The 19,565-nt window shown below is 39.3% G+C and overlaps 1 protein-coding gene across 2 annotated transcripts; it reads left to right on the top strand.

Annotated features, from left to right (window-relative positions):
- Positions 1-3,678: 3,678 nt before the first annotated feature.
- On the top strand, positions 3,679-9,154 carry LOC114286684 (protein TWIN LOV 1-like). Of its 2 annotated transcripts, none has more exons than XR_014330935.1 (7): positions 3,679-4,777; positions 5,501-5,747; positions 5,864-5,928; positions 6,098-6,177; positions 6,373-6,408; positions 6,531-6,594; positions 8,754-9,154. XR_014330935.1 is itself a non-coding variant. In XM_082871334.1 (7 exons), the coding sequence occupies exons 1-7, from the start codon at positions 4,198-4,200 to the stop codon at positions 8,904-8,906; spliced, it is 1,245 nt and encodes a 414-aa protein (XP_082727460.1). In that variant the 5' UTR covers positions 3,679-4,197; the 3' UTR covers positions 8,907-9,154. The 2 variants fall into 2 exon arrangements, 1 of the variants encoding a protein (XP_082727460.1); XM_082871334.1 differs by having other exon boundaries at positions 6,373-6,428.
- Positions 9,155-19,565: the final 10,411 nt, after the last annotated feature.

Raw genomic sequence — 19,565 nt, forward strand, 5'->3', positions numbered from 1 at the left:
AATCCATTACTAAAAGTTGGATAGGGACCTTAAACCGATTTTTCTTTTTATTTTTAGCTTTTTTTTTTTTAAATTTTTGTGAAAGAAAAAATATAATAACTATATTTAAATGTGATATTTTATCTTAGAAAAATGTTTGGGGGCCCTAATTCTGTGGCTCAAATGTGACTCAAATGGCCAAAACGACGTCGTTTTGACACCCTCTACCATTGCTCTTTATCTTATTAATTTATGTAACAAATTTTATCTTTTATATTTTTTAACTAAAAAGTCAAAACCAAACCTAGCTTATTAAATTTTAGGAGCAAGTTTAGACATGATTGGCCGTAAGGATAGGCGAGTCAGGTTGCCGCACTAATTCCCAAATTTTGTTTAAAAATTAGCTTTCAGCTATTTTTAATCATATTCGTAGTTCATAAACAAAATTTTATCTAAATAATTAAAAAAAATTGAAGTAGTGAATTATTTAAAAATTATAGATGTTTATATATATTATCAATAATGATTCATCCCACTAAAAACATCACCACTAATAGTACTAATGCATTAAAAAAGTAAAAAAAAAAAAAAAACACAACTCCAAGACCAAAACATCACATCAGTAATGGCGGGACCCACTGCCACCTAATTAGTGGGAGCACTAATTAGTGCTCCCAAGCATTTTTCATATATTAGTGGGAGCACTAAATCCATGCATTTACCAAAGGCATTACTCCAGTAACTAAAATAACTTTTTTAGCATTTAACCAAACGCATCATTATTTTTAGGGCCATGCTACAGACCCCCAGTGGGGTGACCCCCACTGACGACCTCCAGTGACGTGTCGCACTGGGGTTGGCCGAAAATCCAAAAAAAAAAAAAAAAAAAAAACAGTTTTTTTTGTCCAATGGGAGCTGACCCCAGCACCCCCAGCTGGGGGTCTCAGTCATTTTTCTTATTTTTAGTAATAATTTAAATAAATAAATAAATAAAAACTTTAAAAAAAAAAAATCATTGGCAAGGTCATGTTTGTTTGTCCTAGGATTACGGGAAGGGATTAAATCTTATCAATTTTATAATTTAACTAATTAGTTTAAACATTTCCTTAACTTTTATCTCACTTTTCTCTTGGAATTTTATAGCCCACCATATATAGGATATCATATATTAATCCGAATTTTAATTTTCTTACTCAAACATAAAATTATGTATTTTATTATATTATTAATCCAATACTATAAACATACCCCAAAACAAACATGGGTGCCTCATATCATTTGATAAATATAAACATTCAAAAAAAAAAAAAAAATCAAAATAACATTATTATTGACAAAATAATTGCAACTCAAGCCACTCCATTTGTTTTGTTCATGATGGGATGAATAAATCACACCATCACTGGCTTTTTCTAATATTAGGAATTGTTTTAAAATTTTGGTGTTTATTTTTCATGTTTTTTAAACTAAAAATAATGAAAAATTTGAAAACATCAATTTTATTTTCTTTTAATAGGAAAACAATTTTTGAAGATCTCTTCTTTATAAAGGAGTGGTTTTAGACAATACTCCCAAAATCAATTTTTTGAAAATAATTTGCAAAATAGTTTTTAATGTCAATTTCAATTTTCTTCTATTTTTAAAGAGGACTGATTAAGACCCTCTCAAAACTCTCACCCCCACACACACGGGGGGTTGGGAGAGAAGAAAAATAAAAATAAAAAATAGACCAATCAAAAGCAAAAATGGTCAAAGGGGCGGGTGGAAAGGGGATTTTAAACATTTTTTATTTTTAAAATTATAAAATAGAAAACAAATTAAGAGTGTTTTGTAAAGATGGTAAAAAGTTAACTTTTGACTTTTTATCATGCTTTTTGACTTTTTTGAAAAGTGATTTAGGAAAGTAGTAAAAAATTGCTTTTGATTTTTTTATTAATATTTATTTATAATGTCACATCACAATAAAATGACCAAACTATCCGACTCAATTAGAAATTTTACATTTTCACCCATGTATAATCCTAAATAACATAAAAAAATATAATTATAATTTTATATGTAATTTTTTTTCATCTTATCAAATAATTTTTTATTAAAAAAGTCAATATAACTTTTATGGAACCAAGCTGCAAACCCAATTTTTTACCATGTTGCACTTAGGGTTGGTTTGGGTTGTCCTAAAAAAGTGTACTTTTTGACTTATTGGTGGGTTTGGGTTGGGTTTGGGTTGGGTTTGATGTGATGTGTTAGAGAGGTGATGTGATTTAAATAAGATGATGTGACTTAAATAAGATAACGACTTTTTGACTTTTTGACTTATTTAGTACATGCCAAACTAGTCCTTAATGTTTCACTTTATGCTAGATGGTGCGTGCATGTGAAGGTTTCAATCCCATCAACCAGATTTGACAAACGAAGCTTAGTGTGTCCTAATTAATCCCGATCATTTTGTTAAATATTCTCCAATTATAATTATTTTATTTTTTTATAAAAATCAAAAAAATTAAAAAATTTATTCTAAATGAGACTTTTTAACCGTAAATTAAAAAAATCAAAAAAATTAATTCACGTAAAATAATAAAGATATAATTATACTGGGTTCCTCTAAAATTTTAGATCATATAATATTATTTCATTTTCATCAAAAATTATTAGTCGTATGAATAAAAAAATGATGTCGTCATATTTTTTACATTAAAATGCATATTTTTCTTGGTGTATCTTTGTGTCTTTAATGTAATTATGTAAAAAAAGCAAAATTGTTGTATTTTTTTTTAATAAGAAGACAATGTAATTTATCTGTAATTTTGAATTTCGTTAATGCGTTTAAAAAATTATATGTATTTTTATTAAACTAACTTTTATTTGGCATGGACAGTTTTTAAAATTTTCTTACTATCTATCTTAAGATCACATTTGTTTGGCGAATTATGTTAAATGTGATTGTTAGTGAAGAGAAGGTTAAGAAATTGTTAATGCAATGATTATTAGTGAGAGAAATAAGTAAAGATGTGTTTATTTTAATAATAGTGTGAGAGATGGTTAAATTATTTTTATATAAAATAAATAAAAATATTATTTCTATATTAAAAAATTAAAACAAAAGGGTGTTTTTTGGCCGGGCAACTATTTTGTTTAAAAAAAATTTACACTAGTCCGGTCAATTGGTAGAACTTCTTGACAGATGACTAGATAAACTCAATCTGTTTACTATTTTTTTAATCTCACTCCACCCACAACCATACTAATCTAACCTTTGAGAATCTCACTCCACCCACAACCATACTAATCTAACCTTTGAGAAGGATTGTGAATCCAAGTAGAGTGCTAGTCCAATGCCTTCATGAATCAACCAAACATGAATTTATGGACCCAACAATTATTTTAACCCAATCCCATTTTCCAAGTGCCCAAACAAACGGGAATTAAAAGCATTCAAAAGGTTAATAACACCCAAATAATAGTGAAAAATACTAATGACAGCTAGTTATTAATCTTGATATATTGTGTAAAATATATATAAATATATATATTGTAAAAATATTTGAAAAAATATCTTAAAATTATAAATGCTTTGACTATTTTGTTTCCTTTCTTATTATCAACTTTAAGACTGTCATTAACCTAACTCAATAGCAATTACTTACCGAACATAGTTATGGATATAATATATCATCTTATCTTATCAAGATTATGCAACTTTCTCGAGAAAGTGAGGAAGTAAATATACACTACCGCCTGAAAAAGGAAATGAAAATAAAAATAATTATTTACAAGAAAATAAAATAAAAATCTGGTTTATTTTGTGATCGTGCGTACTTGTGTTGTGTATGCTTCTCAATTCTCTTGCCTTCTTGGATTCTCTCCCTCTCTCTCTCATCACTGATTGCCCCTTTTTTTTTTTTTTTTTTTGCTGATTCTGCACCAAAATCGATTGATGGGTATCGCCAAACCCTTGTTGTTCATTCGAAATCAAGGCTCACATATAGATATTTCCTTCTTTAACCTACTCGGGTCGATCTTCTTCTTCACTTTAGCTCACTCATCACACAAGATTTAGAGAAAACTCTCTGTTTATTCACTGTTCTCTAATTCTCATTCTGTGCTTATCTGATGTGCTGAAACTGAATTTTTGTTGTTTTCACTCCACATGGGATTGGGTTCAATCTGTACTCACCAAGGTACACTTTTTTTCGAAGAAGAACAGTTACAGCTTCCATGGAATCACGATTGGGTTTGATTGAACAATCGTTCAATCTTCGATACTCTCTTTACGTTCGCGAAGTGCTCGATGAATTGCCTGACAGTTTCACCATAACTGACCCTTGCATTTCAGGCCACCCAATTGTGTTCGCTTCTTGCGGATTCTTGAAAATGTTTGGTTATCCGAGTGACGAAGTGATTGGGAAGAATGGGAGGACATTTCAAGGACCCAAAACTAACCGGAGATCGGTAATGGCGATTCGAGAGGCTATAAGAGAAGAGAGGTCTATACAGATCACTATATTGAATTATCGAAAAGATGGGACACCATTTTGGATGTTGTTTCATATGTGTCCTGTTTTTGGTAAAGAAGACGGGAGGGTGATTCATTTTGTTGGTGTTCAAGTCCCAATTCAGCGAAAACAGAGGCGGTCCGGTTGTGGGTTTGGGAGGAATGGGGTTAATTTGTGTGAAGTTGGTTCGGGTTTTCGCGAGACGGTGCTTGGGTCTTGCAGGAGGGAGGTGTGCTCGGATTCTGTGGTGGAATCGAATCGTGTGTTGGCTATGGATTTTGGGCTGGGGTCAGATGATAGAGGTTTGTCTTTCAGCTTCAAATTTGTGACTTGCAAAGCATGACCTCCTTTGATTGGTAATCCATATTTGGTTGAACTTAGTTGTTCATGCTTCTGATCAGATCACCAATTGTTATGCAATAGCGTGTACTCTGCAGTCTATCTCACAAGTTTGTGTTTCTTGTGATTGCTTATATGAGTTGTTATCTCTTGAGGTTTGCCATTTCATAAAATTTCTTCATGGGCATATATTGACTTACTTCCTTTTGGATTGGGTGATTTGGGAAGAAAAGAAAGGAAATGCATTTCTTTTTGTTCACATCACCTGTTTGGATTAGTAAAGAGAAGAGAAATGAAGAGGAACACATTTCTCTTGTAACTTTCATTTTGAATCTCTCCAAAGGTGGAGAGATTGAGAGAAAAGAAACCAACAAATTAGGATTTTTTCATAATACCAAAACTGCCTCTTTAGATATAGAATAAGTGACACCTATAAATGGTTATTTTGTTGATATAACATGAAAAGGTTTCCTTTCTTTTCTGTAATTTAACCAAACAAGGACAGAAATTATTGTCTTTTCTCTTCTTTCTCTCCTATTTATCCAAACAAGAGGGAGAGAAAACACTATCTTTTGTCTTCTTTTCTTTTCTCTCATAGGTGTCCAACCAGATGTAGATATTGCATTCATTTTATCAGTTGTGTTGCATAATTTTTTTAGTTTTATTTCCACTATTCTTGTTTCTAGGTCAGCTAAGGTTCTTATGGACTGAATTTCTACGTACAGAGTTAGAAATTGACGAGTTCTGTGAGGCAAGTGATCTAGAAAAGGGAAAGGCTGAAACTGCCATTAACAACATCTTGTCTATGCTAACCCACTATAGCGAGTTAACGGGCAATCTAGTGTGTGGGAAGAGATGCTGCTTAGCCAGGACGGGCCTTCTTGGTTCATCATTAATTATATCTCTTGGTAGAATCAAACAAAGCTTTGTATTGTGAGTTGTTGCAAATTCCTAGCTTTTCTTGTATTGCCTTGGTTATAATTCTGCTTTACTAAGCTTGTCAATTTATATGCTTTGTGTTTCGGCAACATATGTATGTTGCCTTGCAGAACCGATCCACACCTACCTGACATGCCCATTGTGTATGCGAGTGATGCTTTCTTAAAACTGACAGGTGCTCAAGTTGTGTACCAAATTTATGCTGTTATTATCTATTTGATTCATCTCATATGGGACATTTCGTAATTCATAGGCTACGATTATGACATATCCGGTTTATATATGCATGGAACTGTCAACTAAACTTATTCATTCTAATGATTTTTAATTTTTCTTTTCAATAGGATATGCTAGACATGAAGTTTTGGGTCACAATTGTAGATTTTTACGTGGTGTGGATACAGATATCTCAACCATATTCCAGGTGGTTATTCTCCATTTTAGCACTTTTTGTAATTTTATTTTTTTTATGGCTTTAATTAATGAAATCCACTATTGTCTTGGCCTTGTGTTAACTTGCCACTATGGAACGGATAATGTGGATTTAGTTCGACTGAATGACAGAAAAAAGACGGTACGGGGATCGTATTGAATTTCAAGTTGGCCAATTGTTTTGCAGATAAAGGAAAGCATTCAAAGGGAGCAAACATGCACAGTACGTATCTTAAATTACAGGTTGATACTTACCTATGCTTCTAATTATTTCATGAAGGATCTGCATATTGCTTTTTGGGTTTAATCTCCACTTTTTTTGGGCATTTTGCTTTCACTTCTTAGGAAGGATAAAAGTTCATTTTGGAACTTACTTCACATTTCACCAGTCCGGAGTGCTTCTGGAAAGGTAATGTTGTTTACATGCTAACATTCATTACTTATTCCTATTGTCTGGTAACTGAATTTTTGTTTCCTGTCTTTAAGTCTGTAAATGGGATTTTTTACAATCTCGTTGTTGCCAACTTTCTATTCCTTTTCCTTCTACTTTTTTTTTTAAAATTAGAGATGATGGGTAAAATGTAATTTGATGTAGCAATTGTCAAAGAAGGAACTTTTTCAAATGAGGTTAAAATTCATCTCCCCCCCAATCAAAAAGAAATATATATATATATCATTGGTCCTAGTTGTTGGTAGAAAGTGTATCTCTGTGACCAATTTATCATAGACAAATAAATTTAGCTTTGGGGAATAGCCATTTACACATGCAATATTTCTTTTTTCTTTACTTTTTTTATGAAGTCTGAGAAAAACCATGCAAACATGACAATTCAATCTTGAGTCTGAACATCTTATGTAATTGGTTGACAATGTTGGACTTGTTTGTGTGCTTGACAATTCAATCTTCTTCTTTTTTTTCAATTTTTCCTCTCATCGTTGTGTCCATTCCTAGCTTTTGTTATTGCAATGCACAGTTTTGCTGCAGTTTTGTTATCCAATTATCAAATTGGAAGTTGTATATGTTCATATATATTCACACAATTCTGAATACATCTGAAAATATGATAGAATTTTTGTTTGTGTGAATGGTTTCTACATCGGATTCTGGTAGGGTAATGTTTATGATGTGGGATATAAATGTCTATTGATATGTAATTATTTATATATACATATTTGTAATTATATATATACGTATTTGTAATTATTTATGTTAAATATGTCTTTCACTATAATCCAAGTCAATAAACTTGAAACATTTTATCTTGGCTATATTGCTTCTAGTAAATTGATTTTATGGGAGAACCTGATATGTTAGAAGAAGCTGAAAATTGAAAATCGCATCAAGGAGATTATGATAGATTATTTGGTGTTCAGTAACATGACGATGCCTTTAATTTCTTCTATTAGGAAAAAAATTCAAAAAGTTCCTAACCCATTATACACACATGGAGAGACATAAAGTTGCAATGCTAGATAGCATGAAAGGAATCAAGGCACTGGCAAACTGATAAACTCTCTCTCTCTTATGTGTGTGTGTGTGTGTGGAGGTATTGCACAATCACTACCCTGGAAACAAGTTTCAAACCCTGCACTAAAGTTAAAAGGTGTTCCTTAGATGCGCACTAGCATAGTTGTTTGTTTGTACTGGTGCCCATGCATGCATGCAATTGTCTCCACTCTCCCATTGTAGCTCCCCCCTTGATCATTTGACTGGTTGTGGCGAAGATTGACTTTGGTATCATTTCGGTAAGTGCTGAAAAGTTACCAGAGAACTTCTATTACTATTGGGGCCAAACTCTATTTTTGTACCAATCTGTTTGTGCTCCATCAGTGACTGAAATTTCCCTTCCTGTTATATACCTCTTCATCTCCATCTAATCATCAATTCCTTGTCCTATTTGCCAAGAGAAAATTGAATAGTTGTTGAAAAGTTGGAGGTTGGAACTTTGGAACCATGGGAGTGTTATGGAGTTACATTTAACATCAATGATAAACTACTCAAATAGATTTTTCTAGTACTCATCTTGGTAACTAACCTTATACTTGCTTTACATATTGGGAAAAAGATTTTGTATCCAAGAGAATGACTGACCGGGTTTTGAGAGGTCACACCATTTACGTCCTGATAAAATCCTAGGGGGGAAAAAAAAAAAGTTTCCTAGGATGTCTGACCAAATTAACATATGGAAAACATGAAAGTTGAAAGTTGCATTGAATGTTCAGATGGTTCTTTGTTTCTATTTACAATTCGTATTTACTCTACTGTGGATACAGATGTACCCAATGCTTTTTGTTTTGTTTTTGTTCTTTTCCCATACTCTATTTGGAACCCTAACATGTTCCAAGATTCCAACAATTTCTTCTCGTTTTCTCTGATTTCCTAACAACCAAAGTAGACTCATAACATATAGCATTTGTATTTTAACTTATAAGATCACATGAATCCCATGAAATTTGGTGAGCTTTTACTTTGTTGACCCTATGTTTTTTAATTCTCTTCCTTTTTGGCGCTTCATTACATAACTTGCACAACATTTTCCTCATCTTTTATTGTGCCTGTGGATGCAGATAGCATATTACGTGGGGGTTCAAATAGATGAGAGTTGTAAGAACGAGGATAAACATGGGCTGAGCCCTGAGTTGAGGCAACATAGTGTTGTGGGTGCAGTAAAGGTTGCAGTACGGAGTTTGTCGATGGGTGTTGGTACCTCCAACTCATAGGGACAACTTCCCGTATATTCTTTGCTGCCGATGACAGGTTTTTCTGAATAGTGTATTTAATATTTTCAAATATTTCATTTGTAATGTCAACTAGAAGTTAGGTTGGAGGCAGAACTTATAGAAAGATTGTTATATAGCTTAGTGCTTGTTAAATTACACCCTTGTAGATAAAAATGAAAAACATGTTTCAATTTGTAGCGCTGAAACTAGCTCATTCATGTGTTATAATTTATTAATTAGATTGATAATACTGTGTTGTTGCTTGGATTAAACAGATTAATTGATTGTGATGATTGATTGATATAAATGTTGCTCATATTATCCCAACTTAATCTTATATATAAAATTCTGCAGAGAGTTGTAGATTATATGGATATGAATTTTCATGGTTCGACCAAAAAATAATCCAATTTTTGACTGCTATTGTTTGTGTTGAATATTCCATCCCCACCCGAGCTGATTAATCTCCTACATAGCCATGGCAAACATTCAATTTCTTGAATTTTTCAAATTTGTTGGGGTAGTGTCAATTTTCTTTTGAGTATCGCTATTTTGGTGTTTTCTCGCAACCAATGGGGCTCTTATTTCTGTATCTCGCTTTGAACTCTTTCTAATCATAGTGAAATTACATTGATTGTGAATGTAATGTAACTAGTTTTATTTTCTTTATATAATTTAACCAAATAAGATAGGAGATAAATCAATACCTTTTCTCCCTAGTGCAATCATTTCTTTTATTTTTTCTCATAGGTTCCCAAACATAGGGTTAATTCCTGTATAGCTATGGATTTAGCTTTTCCCTGCATATGTTTAGTTGCAGGGAAAAGATTGATTACACTACTCATTCGCTTGTTAACAATGTTGTTCCAAACACCTATAGGCCTCTCATGGTTGCACTCACAACGTGGTGCTCCTTCACCAAAAGTTACACTATAGTTTATGTGAAGTCTTTTGACAACGGGCCTCAGGTGGCTCATGTTTAAGGACAAAATAAGAAAATCAACAATCCTTGGAGGGGCATAATTGTCCAATCAATCCTTTTCTCAAAATTCTGTCATTTTCTTTCTTTCCTTTCTTTCTTCTCTTGTTTTTATTCACTGACCAATTCTTCTTTCAAAAACAAACCCATGACCATTGGGTTTCTCAATGTTACAGGGTTTCAATGTGGCCATGGTATGGATCTCCTCTCTCTCCCTCTCTCTCATATATGTGAGTAGTGGTTGTGATAAATTTACCACTTCATCTTAGAAATATGTTGTGTGAGGGTGTACCTGGTTGTTTTCAGGCCTATTTAATAAATAAATGGGTTTGATTTGAGAATTGTCTTTAAACCTTAGTTGCAGGGAGCGGGAGCGGGAGCGGGAGCGGGGAAACGTGACTATTTAGAGGAGTCGTAAATTAAGAGCGCTTATGTATTATTTTTATTAATTATATTTTATTTACTATAATGAATAATAAATTATGTTAAAATAAATAATAAATAAAAATTAGATGTTTTATTTTATAAATTTTTTAAGATTTTTTTATTATATATGATTTAAATAGATTTCTTTTAAACAATTAGATGATTTATTATATGTTAAAAAGTTAAGAAATAATTGTTAAAAAAATAAATAATAAATAAAAATTATATTATATATGATAAAATAAATAATTTTTTATTTTACAAATAAAAATTATATTGTTTATGATAAATTATATTATAATTTATAATTTATAAATTATATTATATTATATATATATATTATATGATAAATTATATTTTTATAAAACAATGAAAAACAGAGAGGGAAAGATAAAGAGAGAGAGAGAGAGAACATAATAGATCGAGAGAGGGAGAAACAAGAGGCGCAACAGAGATAAAGAAAGAGAGAAGCAAAGACAAAGAGAAGATCGAGGGTGAGAGAAGAGAGAGAGAGAGATGAAGACCTAGGGCTTCGAAGAGAGGGACGAAGACTAGGGCTTCAACGGGGAAGTCAAACGGCGAGATCGAAGTCGTCGAATAGAGGATCGAAGTCGTCGAATAGAGGATCGAAGGCAGCGATCAGGTACTCTCCTTGCTCTCTCAATAGTGCTCCCTTCTCGCATCAGATTCGCGTTTCCCTCTCCTCAAATTCGCGATTCTGCTGCGATTCTTCCTCAGAAGCGCAAAATCGCGCTTTTTCCTCGGAGTCGTCGCCATCTGAAACGATTCCTGCTACTAAGCTTTAAACCTAACCTAACTGACCCAATTACTTAATGGGGTAATGCACCAATAAATCTCAAAATAGGAACTTGTGAACTATTTAGTTCTGTGTTTTATCTTATAGACTAGTAAGTCCCGTTTTATATAAATTACTTATTTGACCGTGATGTTAGAGCGTGAAGTGTGTAATATGTGGGTAATTTAGGAATTGAACAATGCTTCAATTACGTTAGTACCCTAAAACCTTACAGTAGTCTGTTTTAGTTTTCCAGCTATTACGATCTTTACGAAAGAGATGAATGTGGAAAAAAGTATATTCCCAATGTTAATGCATTGAAATGGGTTTTATTTGATGTTGCTGGATTTGGTAATGTTGACTCGTCATTATGTTTTTCTAATTTGGTGTTTGGGTCATTGAAACCCTAGGAATACGAATCATGTTTTGGTGTAATCGAATTGATTAACGTTGGCGATGGTTTCCAGCGAGTGTAGTTCCTCAGGGTCTGTTTGGTAACGTTTACGTTTTCAGTTTATATTTACAAAAATTTTATAAACTGGTTTTTGTTTATTTTTAGAAAAACATAAACTATAAACGCGTTTGGTAATTGACAAAATGTTTAAAAATATAAAAAAGAGTAAGAAATGGTAAGTGGTGGCAAGTAGCGGCGGAAGACGGTGGTAGAAAGTGGTGACGGTGGGTGGTGGGTAATGGGTGGTGGTGGTGGGCGAGTGGGTGATAGTGGCGGGTGGTGGATGGTAGCGAGTAGGTGGTGGTGGTGGTGGTGACGGGTGGATGTCGGATGGCGGGTGGATGGGTGACAGTGGTGGGGGTAGCAAGTGGGTGGTGGTGGTGGGTGGTAGTGGCAGGTGGATGGCGAATGGCGGGGGGTGGGTAGTGGTGGCGGGTAGGTGGTGGGTGGTGATGATTGATGGGTGGGTGGGTGACGGTGACGGGTGGTGGGTGGTAACAAGTGAGTGGTGGTGGTGGTGGCGGGTAGTGGGTAGTGGTGGCAAGTGGGTGGCAGATGGCGGGTGGTGGCGGGTAAGTGGCAGGTGGCGGTGGTGATGGTGGGTGGGTGGGTGGGTGGGTGACGGTGGTTGGTAGTGAGTGGTAGCGAGTGGGTGGGGGTGGTGGTGGCAAGTGGATGGCGGATGCAGGTGGTGGTGGGTGGGTGGATGGGTGACGGTGGCGGGTGGTGGGTGGTAGCGAGTAGGTGGTTGTGGGTGGTAGGTGGGTGGCTGGTGGTGGCGGGTGGTAGATGGTGGTGGCGGGTGGTAGTGGCAGGTGACGGGTGGATGACCGGTGGGTGGTGAGTAGTGGTGGCAAGTAGGTGGCAGGTGGTGGTGGTGACGGGTGGTAGTGGCAGGTGGCGGGTGGATGACAGGTGGGTGGTGGCAAGGGATGGCTAGTGGTGGCGGGTGATGGGTGGTGGTGGTGGGGGGTAGGTGGTGGGTGGTGGTGGCGGAAGACGGTGGTAGAAAATGGTAGCGGGTGGTGGCTAGTGCTGGGTGGTAAAAAAAAAATGCTCAAAACGGAAACACCTTTTTTAAGTTTACATTTTTTGGCCAAATTTATAAACTGAGACCACTGATTTATAAATCAAAAATTTTACCAAACAAGTTTTTATTTGAATTTTTAAAATTTTTATAAATATAAACAGAAAACTGAAAACGCAAGTGTTACCAAACAGCACCTCAGTGTTTGGAAGGCAGCATTGTATTTGTTTTGTAATGGAATCAGGTATGGGGTTCGTTTGATTGACGAGGCAATTTTTTACCAGAATGTGTTTGTCTGTGTGTATTTGTAGTTTTTTTTTTTTTTTTTTTTTTTGTTGTTGGGGTAAATGATGTACGCGTTGATGTTGGTAGTATGGGTAAACATGTTTTTTTGCATATATGTTGGTGTGTAAATGTATGAATGCAGCATGACGTTGATATGGGGTAAATGTATGAGTGTAGCGCGCTGTTTAGTTGAGGTTGGTTGGGGTAGTATGCGTTGTTGACAAGGTTTGAGTTTGTGTATATATTAATATATAAGAAACGTTGAATGTGGGTGTGATGGGTGTGGTGTTGTGTAGCATATAGTGGTTGTGTGCATGGGGTTTGAAGAAATAATGTCCTATATAAAATTTGTGGTGTGGACTTTTATTTTTTCTGACGTGCATGTTAGTGTTAGAGTGCAATGTGAGGAAGGGTCGAGGGTAAGTAATGGGTGGGGGCTTGGTAATGGGAAGTTTGCTGTGGTTGGTAATTAGTTGTTGGTTGTTGTGCTCTGTGCTCGATGTTAATGTGAGCAACTGATTGTAACATCATACATCAGTTGTAGTGGCGTGTTCAGGATTCCATAAGTGTTGGTTCCTGTAATTTGGGTTGTTTAATTTCAGTGGTGTAATATGCAAGTGTTGGACCGTGCGATTTGTCAAGTGTCAATGGAATTGTCGTATTGTGAATGGGTGTAATGAGCGTATGAAATTGATGTGTACTCGTTTTTGGAATTAGTTTTCAATGTTAAGCCGTAATAACCTGAGAGGGAGATTAATGATATGGACTTTGTGCCGGACAGATTTGGGCCGGACAGAGTTGTGCCGGACAGATTTGGGCCGGGCAGAGTTGTGCCGGACAGATTTGGACCGGACAGAGTTGTGCCGGACAGATTTGGGCCGGGCAGAGTTGTGCCGGACAGATTTGGACCGGACAGAGTTGTGCCGGACAGATTTGGGCCGGGCAGAGTTGTGCCGGACAGATTTGGGCCGGACAGAGTTGTGCCGGACAGATTTGGGCCGGGCAGAGTTTGGACTGAGTGTGTGCCACCCCGGACCGAACAGAAACTGCTCGGCCAGGAAGTGACCGGTCGGACCAGGATGCTCGGTCCGAGGATGGTCGAAGCCAGACAGACCGAGTGACCGGCGCCCGGAAAGGCGTGGTCAGCCGAGGTAGTTGATTGACCGGTAGGAAGGCCGACCAAAGGAGGTACCCGGGCTAGGCTTTGCCGGGATGCCGCCTAGCCCGGTCCTCCATGTGTTTGTCCGGTTAGGCGCATGGGTATGAAGCATGGCATGGCCGTGGTAGAGCAGCTCAGCTGCCGAGCTCCAGCTGTGAAGTCAGGCAGTTGAGATTAGGTGATGTTCAGCAAGGTCTATGCTGACAGATGGGATAGCAGAGCCACGTGTCAGGAGATGACTGAGAGTGGGTAAGGGGCTCAGAAGGTATATAGGCATGTCTGCGCCCCCCATACGCGACACACGAACATATCTGTAAGGATTTCTTACACTAAAACACTCTCTCCCTTCTCTCTATTCCCTCTAAGGTGTGTGCTAACTTGACCGTCGGAGGGTTTTTCCGGCCACACACCGCCGGGTAGCTCACCGTTATTTGCTCACAGGTGATCGGATATCGACGGAGCTCGAAAGAAAGGAATACGGGCACGCCGGAATATTTACTCCCCGTACAATTGGCGCCGTCTGTGGGAAGCTTGACAGACAAAATCTTGTCTTCCAGGTTCATCTGATCGCCGTCCATGGCGAACAACGACGAGTTCCCGTTGTCCGCCATCGACGGAGCCACCCCGGAGTATACCCGAAGGAGAGAGGGACCTCCTACTGTCCACCCAATGGCTGACTTGGGAACGCCCACTGGCGGACAGTCGGGAGACGCGCGGGATAAGCGCGGAAGAAGTCATGGTCATTCACGGAGTCCAGACGGTCACCGGCGGAGGAGAGACTCACACGCCAGACGTCTGGAAAATAAGTTGAGGGACCAAGACGCTGTCATCCGGCGAATGGCGGCGGAGATGGAGGATCTGAAGCGGCATGTCAAAGGGAAATGTGAAGCTAGAGTGGGTGACCACAGTGAGCGCACCCCATCCCGCCGTTCAGGCGGTCAGAGTCAGCGACGCATTCCATCCATTTCTATTACCAGAAGTTACCAAGTTGGTGATTCCGACGTGCATGCAGAGAAGTCTAGCGCGCAAGACAGCACCTACCGGCCCTCACGTCCGGTGACAACTTCGAGGTACTCTTACTCTGCTCAGTCAGAGGACCTACGGGCAGTGTTAAGGGAGCGGGCTCGCCGGCGCGAAGCTCAGAGAATACCAGCTTTCCAGTGGCTCTCCTACGGGGCTCACGCCAGCGAGGAGGTCGGAATGCCTCCACCCCGCCAAGCAGCGCCACTCCTAGTGGATTCAGATTTGGCCAGGTTGAGTGTCACCCCTTTCTCCCTGGAAATAGAAACTACACCGCTTCCGGCAGGCTTCCACCAGCCAAAGTTCGCGCTTTACGACGGGAAAACCGATCCTTACCTGCATGTGAGCCACTTCCGACAGGTTATGGCCGGACATAGGCGAAATGACGGACTTATGTGCCTGATCTTCCCGTCAAGTTTAGGCGAGCTGGGCTTGAAGTGGTTCGAGAGGTTGCCGGAAGGGAGCATACAACGATGGCATCAGTTGGCCGAAGCGTTTGTGACGCGCTTCAAAACCAACACAAAAACACCAAAGGAAGTCGATCATTTACTTAGTGTCAAGATGGAACCAAGCGACACACTGAAGGCATACAACTCGAGGTATTGGGAAACCTTCAACGAGATCTTGGATTGCCCGGTCAACCTTGCGATCACGCAATACAAGCGCGGTCTCCCGCTCGGACATAGGCTGAGGGATTCGCTTACAATGAACCAGCAGACATCCATGTGGCACCTAATGCAGCGCATCAATGAGCACATCCGAGTAGAGGATGATGCGGCGACGTCCACCGCGGAGACGACCTCGATGGCAACGAGCAAGTGGGCGACTGGGTTTTAAGGAAGGTCATGGGTAACGCACTAGTGCCGGGTGAAGGCAAGCTAGGGGCAAACTAGGAGGAGCCTTACAAGATAACCGGGCAAGGGGGCATACAACTTAGAAGATTTGGATGGCAAAGGCGTACCCCGGCCATGGAATGCGGCCTTATGTAATTTTTTGAGGGACTTGTTTCCCCTACACTTCTGAATGCAAATACTCTTTTTGTCAATGTAATAGAAGTGAATTACTTTTGCTGAAGAGCTTTGTTGTGTCCGAAATAATAGTGGATAAGGGGCCTACTCTTCTGTTCCAGCCGAGATGTTTTACTCCGGCTGAAGAGTTGATGATTTGCTCAACTGCGAGGTTCCAGCCGAGATGTTTTACTCCGGCTGAAGAGTTGATGATTTGCTCAACTGCGAGGTTCCAGCCGAGATGATTTACTCCGGTTGAAGAGTTGATGACTTGCTCAACTGCGAGGTTCCAGCCGAGATGATTTACTCCGGCTGACGGGTTGATGATTTGCTCAACTGCGAGGTTCCAGCCGAGATGATTTACTCCGGCTGAAGAGTTGATGATTTGTTCAACTGCGAGGTTCCAGCCGAGATGATTTACTCCGGCTGAAGAGTTGATGATTTGTTCAACTGCGAGGTTCCAGCCGAGATGTTTTACTCCGGCTGAAGAGTTGATGATTTGCTCAACTGCGAGGTTCCAGCCGAGATGTTTTACTCCGGCTGAAGAGTTGATGATTTGCTCAACTGCGAGTTTCTAGTCGAGATGTTTTACTCCGGCTGGTGAGTTGATGATTTGCTCAACTCCGAGGGTCCAGTCGAGCTGTTCTTGTCCGCCAAGAAAGAAGTGGCGGAGCGGACCTTGCTCGCCTTCTTTGGAGTTCCTTGGCTGAGCTGATCTTGTCCGCCAAGAAAGAAGTGGCGGAGCGGACCTTGCTCCCCTTCTTTGGAGTTCCTTGGCCGAGCTGATCTTGTCCGCCAAGAAGGAAGTCGCGGAGCGGACCTTGCTCCCCTTCTTTGGAGTTCCTTGGCCGAGCTGATCTTGTCCGCCAAGAAGGAAGTCGCGGAGCGGACCTAGCTCGCCTTCTTTGGAGTTCCTTGGCCGAGCTGATCTTGTCCACCAAGAAGGAAGTCGCGGAGCGGACCTAGCTCGCCGACCTTGGAAGTTCCTTGACCGAGCTGTTGTTGCTCGCCAAGAAGCAAGTCGCGGAGCGGACCTTGCTCGCTGACCTTGGAAGTTCCTTGCCGAGCTGTTTTCGCTCGCCAAGAAGGAAGTCGCGGAGCGAACCTTGCTCGCCTTCCTCGGAGTTCCTTGACCGAGCTGATGTTGCTCGCCAAGAAGCAAGTCGCGGAGCGGACCTTGGAAGTTCCTTGACCGAGCTGTTGTTGCTCGCCAAGACGCAAGTCGCAGAGCGGACCTTACTCGCCGACCTTGGAAGTTCTTTGCCGAGCTGTTGTTGCTCGCCAAGAAGCAAGTCGCGGAGCGGACCTTGCTCGCTGACCTTGGAAGTTCCTTGACCGAGCTGATGTTGCTCGCCAAGAAGGAAGTCGTGGAGCGGACCTTGCTCGCTTTCTTAGTACGGTCACCATCTTGCATATTGAGGACCGAGGAAGTATTACCCCGATCAGGATAGGTAATCCCAGTCACGCTTCAGCGGACGGAATTAAGGGGCAATTGAGAGGGAGATTAATGATATGGACTTTGTGCCGGACAGATTTGGGCCGGACAGAGTTGTGCCGGACAGATTTGGGCCGGACAGAGTTGTGCCGGACAGATTTGGGCCGGGCAGAGTTGTGCCGGACAGATTTGGACCGGACAGAGTTGTGCCGGACAGATTTGGGCCGGGCAGAGTTGTGCCGGACAGATTTGGGCCTGACAGAGTTGTGCCGGACAGATTTGGGCCGGACAGAGTTTGGACTGAGTGTGTGCCACCCCGGACCGAACAGAAACTGCTCGGCCAGGAAGTGACCGGTCGGACCAGGATGCTCGGTCCGAGGATGGTCGAAGCCAGACAGACCGAGTGACCGGTGCCTGGAAAGGCGTGGTCAGCCGAGGTAGTTGATTGACCGGCAGGAAGGCCGACCAAATGAGGTACCCGGGCTAGGCTTTGCCGGGATGCCGCCTAGCCCGGTCCTCCATGTGTTTGTCCGGTTAGGCGCATGGGTATGAAGCATGGCATGGCCGTGGTAGAGCAGCTCGGCTGCCGAGCTCCAGCTGTGAAGTCAGGCAGTTGAGATTAGGTGATGTTCAGCAAGGTCTATGCTGACAGATGGGATAGCAGAGCCACGTGTCAGGAGATGACTGGGAGTGGGTAAGGGGCTCAGAAGGTATATAGGCATGTCTGCGCCCCCCATACGCGACACACGAACATATCTGTAAGGATTTCTTACACTAAAACACTCTCTCCCTTCTCTCTATTCCCTCTAAGGTGTGTGCTAACTTGACCGTCGGAGGGTTTTTCCGGCCACACACCGCCGGGTAGCTCACCGTTATTTGCTCACAGGTGATCGGATATCGACGGAGCTCGGAAGAAAGGAATACGGGCACGCCGGAATATTTGCTCCCCGTACATAACCCATTATGCTTTGTTTGTTGTTGCGATGTTATTATCATTCCACGGAATGAAACAGGGACGAAATGTTACATTGTGACATGGGTAATGTCATTGCTGGTGGGCGAATTTTATTATAAAATGAAGAGAATACCTTCACATACAACGCACAATGTAACACCGGCGCGGGACAATCAACGCATCACCAACACCCTCCCATTGATGCACAACTGATTCCACACTTTACATTACCCAACATCAACAAATACCAAATGGAAATGTTAAAAATTGCCTCCTACATTGATACCCAAACATGAGTGAACAGAAATCTCCAAAATCGGCCCACATCAACACGAAATGGAAATGTTAAAACTTGCCTTCCACATTGCCATTGAAACATCATTTAACAGGATTCTCCAAAATCTACCACAATGGATAAAAATGTAAACTCCATCCACACCCTACCAATTAAAAATATTCCTTATCATCAAAATAGGACCAGATGGTGCATAAGAAAACACACAGGACTAAATGGGGCAACATTCCATAAATTGGGATTTACCAGTAATTTTTCCTTATTGGTATATTTTATATAATTTATTTATTTTTGTTTTTGTTTGATAAAAAGCAAGAAATACAATAGGGAAAATACACCAACTAAAAATTTCAACTAGAATATACTGAACAAAATTAACTAGAAAAGTATTCAGCTTGTTTGGTTATGTTTTTTCAATGAATTTTTTTAATATTTTAACCAATTTTTTTTTAATTTTTTTTAAACACACCTAACATAAATACACTTAAAAAGTATAATATTTGTAAAAAAAATCTTTAAAAAATACACTAAATATCAAAAAATATAATAAAAAAAATAAAAATTTAGTATATTTTTTGTATTTTTGTGTATTTATTAATTGTTTTAAAAAAATTTACAAATATTTTACTATTTAGATATATCTAAGTAAGATACATTTAAAAAAGTAAAAAAAATTGCTTAAAATTTAAAAAATATTTACTAAAAACAAAAAAAAAATACGAAAATCAAAAAGCACAATTTTTAAAAAACTGAATTCCGAAAACTAAAACCAAATACAAATTATTTTTTACTTAATAGATTGTCTATTGGCCGGGTCTACT

Source organism: Camellia sinensis, chromosome 5 (genome assembly GCF_055761805.1).
Source record: "Camellia sinensis isolate YWXY chromosome 5, ASM5576180v1, whole genome shotgun sequence".
Lineage (NCBI taxonomy): Eukaryota > Viridiplantae > Streptophyta > Magnoliopsida > Ericales > Theaceae > Camellia > Camellia sinensis.